Below are 14,122 nucleotides of genomic sequence, written 5' to 3'. Positions count from 1 at the left end.
AAAAAAATGTATGGCACAAAGTAGGTAATTTGTAAGGGTTCATTAGAGTCTGGTCACTATCTAGAATGGTTACCGTTTAGGACCTTAACATAATTTTCTTTAGCATGGATCTGTACGTCCATGATTTCTATTTTGTAAAATTATCTTAGTATTTAAACTGATTATTTTGGACCAGCCATAGGAAAACCCCAAAGCACTCATTCTAATAAAATAGCTGTTCAAAATAAAACAAAAAAGATGTTTTTTTCCCTACCAAAAAGATGTGCTCATAGTTAAGACAAATTAATTGACTTTTAAGTATCTATGGCATTATTGAATGAATAAGTGGCTATCTTCTTTCTGTATGATATATAATAATGTGATCCTTTGGCTATTTTTAAAAGTTTAACTTAAAAAAATTTGTTTTGAGGTAATTGTAGATTCACATGCAGTTGTAAGAAGTAACACAGAGAGGTCCCGTATGCTCTTTACCCAGTTTTCCCGAGATGTAACAGTTTGCAAAAACTGTAATACAGGGATGCCTGGGTGGCTCAGTGGTTAAGCATCTGCCTTCGGTCCAGGGCATGATCCTGGAGACCCGGGATCGAGTCCCACATCGGGCTCCCTGCATAGAGCCTGCTTCTCTCTCTGCCTATGTCTCTGGCTGTCTCTCCCTCTCTCTCTCTCTCTCTATGTATCTCTCATGAATAAATAAAATCTTAAAAAAACCAAACTGTAATACAGTATCACAGCCAGGATACTGACCTTGCTATAGGCAAAATACAGAACATTTTCATCACCACAAAGGATCTCTTCCGTTGCCCTTTTATAGCCTTATCTACTACCTCCCCTAGTCCTCCCCAAATCCCGGCAACCACTAATCTTTCTCATTTCTGTAATTTTGCTATTATAAGACTATTATATAAATAGAATCATACAGTATTTAACCCTTTGGGGTTATGTTTTTCACTCAGCATAAGTCCCTTGAGATTTATCCAAGTTGCATGTATCGATAGTTGGTACTTCCTTTGACTTTTTAGGAAACTTTCTAAATTGTGGTAAAATACAAATATAAATAATATAATAATAATGTAAAGTTTACCACTTTAACCAGTTTTCAGCGTAGAATTTGGTGGTATTCAGTACATTCACTCTGTTGTGCTACCATCACCACCATCCATCTCCAGAGCTCTTTCATCTTTCAGAACAAAACAGTGCCCATTAAACAGCTCCCCATTTCCTTCTCCCAGTGGCACCTGGCAGCCATCATTCTACTTTCTGTCTCTATGGATTTACTATTCTAGGTACCTCATTTAAGTGGAATCCTAGAGTCTTTGTCTTTTTGTGACTGGCTTACTTCACTTAGCATAATGTCCTCAAGGTTTATCTGCCTTGGGACACGTGTCAGAGTGTCTTTCCTTTTTAAGGACGAATAATATTTCATTGTACGTACGTACCATGTTTATCCATTCATCTGTTGGTGGACAGACACTTGGTTTGCTTCCACCTTATGGCTATTGTGGATAATGCTGCTGGGAATATGAGTTTGCAAATACCTCTTTGTGACCCTGCTTTCATTTCTTTGGGTTTATACATAACATGGAGTGGAACTGCTGCATAATATGGCAATGGTATGTTTAAGTTTTTTGAGGAATAGTCAGACTGTATTCCACAACAACTATACCATATTACATTCTCATCAACGCTGCATAAGGGTTCCTTTTTTTTTTTTTTTTTCTGTTTTCTGTTTTTTTTCTGGTAGCCATCCTGATGTGGTCTTCCCATGACTTACATAAGACACATTTTCAGTATAGTCAGTGACTTTGACTACCTAATATATCACTTGTCTCTAGCTTCATTTTCAAGATTTAAAGTTAGTAAGTTAGTAAAGGAACATGGCCATTATTCTCATGTTAGAGTTTGGTTTTCTTTGGTTCTCCTTCATCAATCCTTGTAGTCATGCTTGTAGCCCTAAAGCAGTTCCAAGTTCCAAGTGGTGATGTGTAGAATAAGTACATAGAAAGGACTGGATAGCCCAGTATGAGACTCACTCCCATTCTGACTAAAGATATTTCTGGTCCCGTGCAATTACGTGGAAAAATAACCTGTTGCCCCCTAAGTTCAGCCTGTTATACATAACTTTCAGGCTTCTTGACACTAGAATTTGAGGTTAGGTCAAGGGTAAAGAATTACTTAGATCCCACAAGCATGTAGTTTTTATCCTAGCGGGGGAGGGGGAGGGGGTGTTGGTGGAATCTACTGTAAGAGCTATTATTGAATGCAAGCACAGGGTAGTGGTTTTATGGTCAGGTTCTACAGAGGACTTCAGAGCCAATGTGAATACATTTGCTCCAATTATAAGATATTTTGGTAGCCTCCAAACTTTGTGGTGAAAGGGGAGAACTTATGGGATGTATTTTATTTTCCTGTCCATAATTCTGGCAAGATGAAATCAAAAAGTTCGAAAGTAGAGATAAAATCCATTGCTATAAGATGTAGGAAGAGGGGCAAATGGCATGTTCTGGCATTTGCTAGAATTTTTAGTTTCAAATTGGTCTGTTCCTAAGAGATCTTGTATATTTATTTAGTGGTGTTGTTTATGTAGAGCATGTTGTGGCAATGATCACTGACCGGTTATATGTGGTGATGCATGGCATAACTATGCACGCAGCTACCAATAACCCACAAATATCTAACCCACAGAAGTTAAAGTGTCTGTCAACAGATGGGAAAGTATTGCTTTGTGCTTTTTTGTCCTGATATTAACATTTGTTATTAATGTAATAGAGTGGTAATATTAGCTTGCAGTGTTAAGGTAAATGCCTCATGATGCCAGAAACTCAAATTATTAATATAAAGGCAAAACATGCTGTATGGTGTGAATGTAAATTGCTGAAAGGAAATCAGATAGTGGTGTTGCAGTTTGGGTGAGTATGGGTTGGGCTTGCCCTTACAGACTACTTTTCCAGCAGCATCTGGGATGACAGTAAGGAAACATAATCATGGCCTTCTTGGGACTGTGACATCGAAAAGTATGCAAAGGTTTTGGAACCAAACTGAACTGGAACCAAAAAGAACTGGATTCACTTTCTGGCTTTGCTACTTACTGCTACTTACTTTGAGAGGGAAAAATTATATTTATATAAACACCTCTTTGAGCTTCAGTTTTCTGATCTGTGAAATGGAGATAAAACAAGTGCAGGATGTATAAGGGAGAAATTGTAAATATATTAGGGCAAAATTACGTGTCTTTGTAGCACTGTATACGATATAGTTGGAGCTACATGGATGGTGGTTGCTAGCATCCCTTATTTACTTATTGCCAGTTTGGGTGCACAGTAAGACTGTAATGATTTAATCAGTAATGAAGCAGTTGGCTTGGTTTCTAACCCTGTAAACTGAGAGGAAAGTTACCTGTTGTAGTTTAACTTCTTGGCCTAATGGGGCTGTTGGCAGAAAATATTAAATATACGAAAACTTGTGTAGAGAAAGGCTTTTTCAAAATAGTCTGGCTGTCAGGTGTCTGCATAGACTGCTTGCCTGGGGTATGTTTTGAATTCTGGGTTATTTCATTACATAGAACAGATCTGATTTTTCAGTGATGACCGAAGCATGTGCCTACTTCTGCACTGTTGGTCTCAGCTCTGACAGTTCTGATTCAGGTAGTGGCAAGGGAGATCCAAGTAAAAAAAAAAAAAAAGTGGTGGGGAATATAAAAAATAGTGAAAGGGAATAAAGGGGAAAGGAGAAAAAAATGAGTGTGAAATGTCAGAAAGGGAGACAGAACATGAGAGACTCCTAACTCTGGGAAACGAACTAGGGGTGGTGGAAGGGGAGGTGGGCGGGGGTGGGGGTGACTAGGTGATGGGCACTGAGGGGGGCACTTGATGGGATGAGCACTGGGTGTTATTCTATAGGTTGGCAAATTGAACACCAATAAAAAATAAATTTATAAAAAAATAAATTTATAAGAAAAAGGATAACAGTTATGGAAAATTTAAAAAATAATTAATAACAACAAAATAAAACAAATATCCCCCCCCCCCCAAAAAAAAAGAAAGAAAAAAAAAAGTGGTGGGCTTTCCCTGAGCCTTCCCTGGGACTCTCGCACTGCAGCAGTGCTCACCCTATGTACATGGGCAGTACTACTGTTGTCCCTTCTGTTTTTCAGATGAGAAATCTGAGGCATAGGTTAAGTTAGTACGTGCCAGGACTCAAAAGCCTGATCCCCAAACCCATACTCTGCTGCACTCCATAGGTGGGCTGCATTTATTTTGTCAGTGTTTTAATTTTGTTTTTCCCATTTAGAAGGGTATACCAGAAACCAGATGATTTTTAATTGTATTTAATTAAATTAACAACAACAACAACAACAAAAACAGGTCCTTGGGAATCACTTTGGTGATAGCTATTTTGAAGTAAGTGGTTTTTGAGGAATATTTTGCCATACTGTTTGAAGAACAGTCACTACAGCCAATATTTAAGTAAGATAGCTTGTGCATACTGGTTATTTTTTTCTTCCAGGGCCATTAAAATTTTTTTTAATTAAAACATTTTAAAAATTAATTTTGTAATTAAGAATTTTCACTGTATTCTTGAATGAACAATTTCAGTTAAACATGAAGTGTATTTGTTTGTTTGTTTTGGTTATAGTAAGGAGATCAGTAAGGAAAACTTTATTTTAATATTACTGCTGTTTTCATCTTCCTTTTCCTGTTTTTTTTTCATCAACTGGAAAAGAAAGATCAGTTCTCCTGCCTGATGTGATGAGCATGTTTTGGCGAATTGATGCACGATTAACCAGTTTCTGTTAAAAGTCTCCTGTGGAGATGTGTGTCCATATGACCTTGTATTTCCTCCCATATCTAACTGCCAGTTTCTAAGCTTTTATTACTCCCTTGTCTTTTATGCCCTTATCTTTGTTTATTTGAATTAGGTGCTCTCTGCTACCTCTTTCACTTGCTCTTTTTCTGTGCCATTCTTTCCCTTGCTACCCTGTCTAAAACCAGGCCCTAGAGAAACAGAAAGAATACATTGCCTGCCTTAGGAATGAGCGAGATACGCTCAGAGAGGAGCTGGCTGACCTGAAGGAGACAGTGAAGACAGGAGAGGTATGTTAGCTTTAGCCTGGAGTTCAATCCCTCACTGCTTTATTCTTTCTTCCTTTCATCCTGTTATCTTTCCCAGCCCGAAGACAAACCAGCGTTCATTCTTCAATGCAGATTTGGTAGGTTTCGGTCATTTCTTCTACGGAGCTATATTCTATGTCACTAGTTCTAACCGGATGTTACCTGTGGCAAAACTATGGTCACAGAGTTGCCCGACAGAGCATACTGCTTCCACGTGGGCCATGTTTTGTGATGGTGGGTTTTTGCCTTCTCCACAGAAACATGGCTTAGTTATAATCCCTGATGGCACTCCCAATGGTGATGTCAATCATGAACCAGTGGTCGGAGCCATCACCGTGGTGTCTCAGGAGGCTGCTCAGGTCTTGGAGTCTGCAGGAGAAGGTCCACTAGGTAAGATGCTGCCTGCTGCTATGTTGACTTGGATTCACCGTCCCATTAGACTTCTGGCTTACTCATATCCCATCTTGGATAACAAAAATAACACAAGGGCCATCTGAGGTTTATCTAAATTCTTAGCAGGAAGAAATCTGGGCACCTTGTCTTTAGGCATCCTTGATCTTGGGAAACCAGCATCTGGGTCATTTTAAGGGTCCTGGATAGAAGCACAGTTGGTGTATACACATTGCTTTTGTACTTAAATACAAACCTTCCCAGAAGACATGATCCAGCACATGTGTCCCAGGGAACCAGCGGGCTGGTAAGGGACTTCCCAAGTATGTTTTAAGTTTCTTTTTCCTGGAGAATCTGGTTTTATGCTCTGCTACTTATCCCAGGGTTCTGTAGCTCTTGGCCACTGCACTTCTTAAGGCAAGAAACAGATGACCAAGAAGTCAGATCTTAGAGGAGTGTTTCTAGAGCAGAGTTTCTGAACCTCTTAAAATCTAAGCCTCTTAAATTTAAGCTTTTGAGACTTTAATAACACCTCTCCCAGGAAGCCACACAGATGCCTACCCATTGGCTCCACTAAGAATTCTGCTCTAGAGGAAGGAAAATTGCATGGATACTCAACCACCAGCTCACTTTTTTTTTTAATTTAAAAAAGATATTTTTTCTTTTGTTTTCATTCTGCATGGGTTTCCTAGAGGAGTGGGACTTTTTCAGAGTTAGTAAACACATAGTGGAACACTTTGATACAGCAGAGGATGCAGGCGAGGCAGGGGGAAAAGGCACTGAGTGTGTGGCTGGGGGCAGTCCAGGGCTTCCTCTGCTTATTTGGAAGGTACTGGGGGAACCAGCTCTTATGTTTGGTCGTGACCTTAGTTGGTTGTGGGAGGCGCTGGCTCAGTGTCAGCTGCTGCTTTTACTCATCTATGGTCCCCCTCAGTGTAAGGAGCTTGTTTTAAGGCCTGCTTGGGAGTGAGCCCTAGCAATCCTGCAGCTACACCCCAGATCAGTCCTCTACTGACTGCCTGCCTGTGGCTCACAGTTGGTCTCCACTTCCCCCACTAGCCTGTGTGGGTCTGTGCTCCTTCAGCATTGTGTTTCTATTTTCTCTCTTCCAGCCTCTCCACCTGGGCCCCTTCTTACCCTGCCTGTCTTTTCTCCCAGATTTTGTTTGCTCCTGTGAGGCTTAATTAAGCCTGTGAGAGCACCCCGGTATTTGAGTCGTCTGTCTGCTGGTGAAAGCTTGCACATTTTTGAAACAAGGAAGTGATCTTTGTACTTTGGTTTGTCTTAAATGGAAAATCACTGCCCTTGGGAGCAAATGTTGTATTTAGTGCCTTGATAGCTAACAGTTGTGTACAAATACACAACCGCTAAATAACTAAGTACATTTCCTTTGCACCATTAACTTAAGCCTTCATTTCTCTTGATATTGAGAGCTATATGTTGTTTATCAGATAATGTTTGCAGTTTTTTAATTTCATGAATAATTGTTTCGGCACTGTATCATCACAAATTTAGTTTATTTTCCATTTGTTTTAGATGTCAGGCTACGAAAACTTGCTGGAGAAAAGGAAGAGCTACTATCACAGGTAAAGGCATTCTTCTTACTGGAAGGTCATGTTGATTTAACGGACTAAATAATGGCAAAATGTTAGCGAATGAAGATGTACACAAGAAAGAAATGTGCTTATTTCAAACATCAGTACTCAAGCAAGATTTGAAGGACAAGAAGATAACTCATATTTGTTGTTTCCTGTTCTTTTAAAAAAATTGATTGGATATGGAGTTTAAGGAGTTAAATAGTTCTTTGAAGCTTGTTGTGAAGAGGAGAATTCTGTGCCCTGCCTCCTCACCTTCACCCTGACCATTCCTATTGGTTTAGCAAATTTCCATGTGTACCATTCTGGTGTATTTCTATCTCATAGGTTCACGTTGTTTCTTGATGGTTCTTTTTGGGGCACGGTCTGTTGACACCCCTCTGGAAGATGACCATCTAGCCTCTGTCATCCCATCCTCCTAGTGAAGGCATAGTGTGCATCCGGTCTGTGCATGTTATCAGGACTTGTAAGCGCCACTTGTCATGGAGCCCTGCAACCTTCTCTCTTCACAGCTCCAACTCCCCCAGAGTTAATACTGTGGCTTTTTTTTTTTTTTGCCTCTGCTTGGTTTCCTGTGTATCTATTACCAGTTTAGCTGCCATGTCTGCAGCAGTAGTTAAATCTTGTCTTAGTGTTTTCACATGTGCCAAATATTATCTCAGTTCCGCTTGTTGATTCTTGGAGCGTCAGACCTGGCCCCGTGGGAACGTAATGGCCTGCCTGTCCTTGCCACCTGGGATTTCCTCTGCCTGTGGTGCAGGTTGGATTCCCTTTTTGGAATGCCCTATTACTTCCTCCTTTTTTATTCGTTCCTTGATACATCCCCCAGTAACTTACTGAGAAAAGGGTACATTGGCTATACATTTTTCTTAACTTTGGAGGCCTGAAAATGTCTTTATTTTACCCTATTACTTAATAGTTTGTGTATAGAATTTTTCTTCATTGGAATCATTTTCCTTCATCTTTTTATTTTTTTTAAAGAAATTGCTTCATTGTCTTCTGGCTTCCACGGAAGCCAGTATGTTGAGGATTTCAAGGGCATTCAGCTTTTTCATCTTTTGTATGTGATTCCTTCCTCTCTGTAGCAGCTTATTATCATACTTTCTCCTTAGTGTTTCGAAGTTTCACAGTGATGTGATTTGGAGTTGTCAATTCTAGGAATTCCTATCTTCAATCCTGGGAAAATTTCTTGACTGGTTTTCTCCTCTCATTTTCTGTTATCTCTTTTTGAAACTCCTTTTCAGTTGTTTGAATGTTGAATGTGATTCCACCACTTAGCAGGCTCTATTCCAGGTATTTGGCATATTTCTGTGAACAAATCAGTTAAATAATCCCTGCAGTAATAGACCTTACATTTTAGTGGGAGGAGACCAGACAATAAACAATAGATGTAATGAATATGTAAGTTAGATGGTATGCTAGAGGTTTGTGTGAACACACTTAGTCTATGCATTTCTCTAGCCACATTTAGTGGGCATAGGTGCAGGTGTGTACACCCAGGAGTGTAACTGTGCAGAGGAGGTGAGGACGTGTGCACAAGAATATTGATAATGATGGCCCCAGAGATTACGTGGGTTAGGAGGCAAATGGGTAATCCAGGAAGATGTCAAGACCCAGGGGAAAGATGGGAAATATCAGTGGGATTGAAGGATTTGGGGATTTGGGGTCCTGAGAGGGAGCTGGAAAGACCAGGAATATAAAGGTTAGAGAGAGGATAATGGGACTGACTCATGCAGGGATTGCACTTGCCTAGTGGGAGCTCTAGTATGTGCCTGGGGAGAGTAGTGAGGGCGAAAGGAGATAGATGGCAAGATCCTTGGAGAGGACGTGTTCCAGATACTGCCATCAGTCATTGGAGAAAGCCTCTACCTAGACAAATCTTGAAAGTACCCAGGCTTTACTTGAGAGGGAGTGTGGGTCAGGAACTGAATGGTGAAGAGGAATGGGGTGATAGTCGTGATGAGGGGTGGTTGGTATGTGGAATTGGAGGGGAGGAGGTCTGGAAGCAGGAATTTTAGGGAGTACCGAGGGAGAATAAGTTGGGCAGCAGCACAGAAAGCAGGTCATGTATTCTATTCTCAGGCTCAGTGGTAGGAGGGCTGTGGGAGAACTTGCCAGAAGGTCATCAGGCTGCAGAGGGAACAGGCTTCTCAGGGGATAGTGGGTTTCTGCTAATGCACTAGGTGAAGGGACCATTCAGAGGCTGAGTTTCAGGCATTGGGCGAGGTTAGGAGAGATGCAGAGGTGGAAGGTGGCTGTGCAGAGAGAGCCCTGTGAGGAAGAGTGCAGGAGGATGAGTGCTTTGAGATGGACATAATTATGATGGGGTTAATGAAAAACTAGTCCTGGTTCACTCAGGGCAGATGTTGAAAGGCTAGGGGTATCTGGGGAGCATGGGTTTCCTCCTAGCACAGGGCTTGCCCTTTCTCCACTGGGGGTGTGGCACACTTGGTCTTAATGCCCAGGCTTCCCCTTGACCACTGGTGACAGGGTCCCAGCTAGGGAACCCCTTTAACCCTGAGTATCACACTGACCCTTGATGACCCTTGATGATGAAAGGCAAAGGAGGCCTGGGGAGGCTCAGTCCCCCTTGGAGTTCTGAGCTGTAGTGCTCCCCAAATCTATGCTGGGAAGACCTGTAGGCATTTAGGAAAACACAGCTCTGATTTCTGAAGGAGGGGGCAGTAGACCTCTGGGACCAGTGCTTTGACTTTTTTGTTTCTCTCCTATTTGTCCATCCCTTTATCTCTTTTGCTTTACTTTTGAAAGATTGTTTCAGCTTTAGCTTTGAATACTTCCGTTGGGCTTGTGTTTCTGCAGTCATTTCCAGGATGCAGATATTTTCACAATATTGGAGGATATTGATAGTTTGTCACTGTTCTTTGCTGTTTCCTTCCATTAGCATAGTTTATTTCCTAACTGATGCTCTCTGATGTATATTTACTTGGCCCTAAGTTTTGGGGGGTGGGGGCGGAATTAAAATGCTGATAGGCACCTCTGAGCAGATGTCCCTATCTTTGTAAGGCTGATGCGGCTGGGTGTTTTGTTGGGAAATTTTGACATGAGAATGTTGGTCTTTACTTTAGACTAGATGGATGGTCTGCACGGAGCCATCCCCCCTGTGCTCAGTGCAGGGAGCAGTCTTGCTGGGAACATTCTGGGAACTGAGGCCAGACTGGGGGCCTCAGCATGCAGTATATGTCTGTTCACCAATCTCCTTGTTCTCTGTATGGGGGGGGGACTCTTGTGTCCACTGGGCCTTGTCTTTTTTCAACCCAGAGTTCCTTTTCATTTGATTCAGTTTTAGTTTCTTTAGTTTGCAAAATAAAAAAACCCCACAGCTTCATTAAGGTATAACTGGTGTAGAATAAGCCACTCATACGTAAAGTGTACAAATGTACCTACTGTATTACTTTCTGAGGGCTGCCATAGCAAATTGCCACAAACTGGGTGGCTTAGAGCAACAGAAATTTCCTGTCTGGACAGTTTTGGAGATTAGCAAATGCCTGCAGTCAGGTGGCAGCAGTGTTCATTCTTTTTTTTTTAAGATTTTTAAAATTTACTTATTCGTGAGAGATACAGAGAGAGAGAGAGAGAGAGAGAGGCAGAGACACAAGCAGAGGGAGAAGCAGACTCCATGCAAGGAGCCCAATGTGGGACTCAATCCCAGGTCTCCAGGATCACACCCTGGGCTGAAGGCGGCACTAAACCGCTGGACCACCGCGTTGCCCAGCAGTGTTCATTCTGAGGCTTGTGAAGGGAAATCTGTTCCATACTTCTCTTGCTCCTGGTGGTTTGCTGGTAGTCTTTGGCATTCCTTGACCTGTAGATAGCATTCTGCATGTCTTCACATCATCTTTCCTCTGTACGTGTTTGTCTCTCTTGATATGGCTCTTTTTATAAGGACACCAGTCATGTTGGATTGGGGCCCATCCTGTTCCATCTCAACTAAATGCATTTTCAGTGGCTCTATTTCCAAGTAAGTTCACATCCTGAGGTACTGGGAGTTAGAACTTCAACATATGAATTGTGTAAGGATACAACTCAAGCCATAGCAATACTAATGAAACCATGACCCTAGTCAAAATGGTGAAAGTATTCATAACTATCCAGTTTTGGTGTCCCTTAGTAAGCCTTCCTTCCTGACCTCCTCTCCCCCTCTCCAGGCAGCTGCTGACTGGCTTTCTTCTGTCACTGTGGATTAGTATTTGCATTTTGTAGTTTTAAATAATTGGAATTACACAGTATGTCCTCCTCTTTTGTTTGGCATCTTCCGTGTGGCATACTGATCATTGCACATATCAGTAGTATGCTTTTCCCTTTTTTGGTGGGTAGTAATTCTACTGTACAGATGTGCCACAGTTTATGCTGTTGACAGACATTTGGATTGTTTCCAGTTTGGAGCTATTATGAATAAGCTACTATGAATATCCTTTATTTTGGATAAAGTAAGGTAGATCAACTGTGTTTGATACATTATTTCTGCATATACAGGGTTTTCTAAATATTTCACCTAATATATGTGTTAATATTTAATACTAATTTAAACATTTAATATTTAATTGACTTCAAGTTTTGGTATTTGTTTCCTAAATATTTAACCTAGAATATTTACCCTAATTCTAAGAGAAAACAACCATCTAACTGCACATGGAATTTTATTAAAAAGTGAATTTAATAAGACCAGTGAAAAACGCTCAACAGACCTGCTCTTCCACCAGCCTACATAAAACAGAGTGGCTTTGATGGGGACACGTGGTCCTGGAGCTCGCTTCTTCTGACGTCACTCAGTTTGTGGCTAGCGCACCTGGCCTTGGCCCCATGGTGGGCGCTCCAGTTTTGGGTGGCCAAGGACCGGCCCTGTGGATTTCGTGACAGACCTCTCTTTCTGTTTCAGATCCGGAGGCTGAAGCTGCAGCTCGAGGAAGAGCGGCAGAAGTGCTCCCGGAGCGAGAACGCAGCTGCGGACATGGCGGGGCTGCACAACGGCTCGGACCTGCAGTTCATCGAGATGCAGAGTAGGTGCTCGGTGGGCAGTGCCGCCCGGGAGGGAGGCTTTGTTCCAGGGACGCAACGGCTTGGGGGCTGCCAGGGTCAGGATGCCTGTTTCTCGAGGGGAGCAGTTACGAAGACTGCTTAGTCCTCAGCAGCCCAGAATGGATTCCTGATGGGTGGTGCGGCCAGGCTGAGGCTTCTAGGAGCCTCTGTGCTTCAGGGGCTGGATTAAGAACCTGGATTAGTGCTCTTCCCCCTCCTTGCCATGATTTCTAGAGATGTTTTGGAATCCGCGTCCTCCTGGCACTGTCCTCTTCCACAGCTGGGTCACCTTTGAGCTCCCATACGGTGCCCTTCCTAGTGACATTTTTCTTGCGAAAACTCTCTTGGATAGTGGAGGGGTATGTTTGGAACTCACACGAATGTTGAATTGTTTCAGAAGTTTGCCAGAAGTTTTCTTATTAACCATTAATCTTTATAGATGTAATTTAAAACCAGGCCACAAAGTAAGCCTATTCAGTTTACCTCATACAGTCCTTCTCCCTTTCTTTTGACCCCATGTTGTTTTAAAATGCCTGCTGCGTTCACAGTAATCTCCATGGTGGGGGGGTGGGGGGGAAGGTCAGCAGCCATTCATATATAATTAGATAATGTGTCATTCATGGAAAGGGGAGACTTTTTTTTCAATTTAAATTGTGGCTTTTCTGATAACTTATTTTTAAATATTGGTTATTCCATGGCCTTTTCTTTTTTTTTTTTCCATGGCCTTTTCATCTAAATAATTTGCATTAGGCTAAACAGAAAAGGCTTCTTGGTTTAAGGCTTATTAATACTCTTAATACTGGCTTTTGAGGTTAGTGTCATGTCCTTTATTAGGTATCAGTTGAGACCCTCAAGATACTTCCTGTTGAATATTTTGTTTTAGAAATATTTTGGCATGGAGGATAGATGAAGACGGGTGTGATGAAGACAGGCTGACCAGTTGGGAGGCTATAATGATCAGCTGGACCAGCACAGTGGCTGTGAGCAGTCTTAGAGAGAGGGCAGGGGTAGATTTGAAAGAGATTGGTTTAAAGCAGCAAAATCAAAAGGAGCCACACTGAGGGGGTCGGGCATGCCATCTGTGTGAATGCTCCTATGGCAGGTGAGTGTTACAGAGCTGGTATCTGGAAAGGACCCAGAGTGAGCTGTAGAACGCGAGGTGGGCCCAGCAGGACCTGGTAGACTGGGCCTGGCTGGCAAACGAACCCTGGGGACATAAGCATCGTGTTGTAGAATGGAATTTCATGGCAAGCACCAAATGGCAGAGATGAAGGACTTACACTCTTGAAAACAGGAAGGAAAGGGTGGTTTGCCATGAGAAGGAAGCAGCACATTGTCATAATCGGTAAATGGTTGGGATGGAGAATTAAAAAAAAAAAAACAAAAAAAAAAAAAACAGATCCTGAAGCTTCTGTTTTAGAGCTCAGCAGTAGGAACTCTTATCTGTCACTGCCAGAAAGGCCTTGGGAGCAGTTGTTTTATAGCCCCATTACTTTTCAGGTGACCGTAACTACTCTTGAGAAGATCCTCTCGCTGAAGATTATATAAGTAGTTGTAATCTCAGTGATGTGGAAAAGCAGAAAGGTTAAGTTGGATAGGTTAGATTTGGTTTATCTCCTATAGGCCTTATGATTCTACCCTATAATCATTTCAGAGTGATTTTTGTTAAATATGGTTTGCTGGAGGGAACTTTTAAATTTCTCATTTTATTTTTTTTAAAGATTTTGAGAGAGAGAGAGAGAGTGCACACAGGAGAGGGAGAGGGAGCAACAGACTCCCCACTGAGTAGGGAGCCTTATGTGGGGCTTGATCCCGGGACCCTGAGATCTTGACCTGAGTTGAAGGTAGACACTTAACCAACTAAACCACCCAGGCACCCCTCAACTTCTCATTTTAAATGACTTCTTAGGTTAGAAGTACAACTAAGGATTTAGAAGTCCACCCATCACAGAATCACATTACTGAAAAGCATCTTTCGGCTAACATTTATCA

The 14,122-nt window shown here is 41.9% G+C and overlaps 1 protein-coding gene across 27 annotated transcripts in view; it reads left to right on the top strand.

The window, feature by feature from the left end:
- LRRFIP2 (LRR binding FLII interacting protein 2) overlaps nt 1-14,122 on the top strand; it is a 109,445-nt gene that overhangs the window by 92,618 nt on the left and 2,705 nt on the right. For 19 of the 27 annotated variants that reach the window (XM_072726445.1, XM_072726438.1, XM_072726442.1 and 16 more), the window contains 4 exons: nt 4,989-5,090; nt 5,366-5,498; nt 7,035-7,084; nt 11,991-12,111. In XM_072726445.1, the coding sequence (XP_072582546.1) occupies nt 4,989-5,090; nt 5,366-5,498; nt 7,035-7,084; nt 11,991-12,111 (406 nt within the window). The remainder of the gene's footprint in view (nt 1-4,988; nt 5,091-5,365; nt 5,499-7,034; nt 7,085-11,990; nt 12,112-14,122) is intronic. The other 8 variants (XM_026001038.2, XM_026001039.2, XM_072726448.1 and 5 more) reach the window with 1 other exon arrangement.

This window comes from Vulpes vulpes, chromosome 11, assembly GCF_048418805.1.
Source record: "Vulpes vulpes isolate BD-2025 chromosome 11, VulVul3, whole genome shotgun sequence".
Lineage (NCBI taxonomy): Eukaryota > Metazoa > Chordata > Mammalia > Carnivora > Canidae > Vulpes > Vulpes vulpes.
The sequence above is the reverse complement of the archived record's forward strand: the minus strand, read 5'-3'. Positions and strand labels throughout refer to the sequence as shown.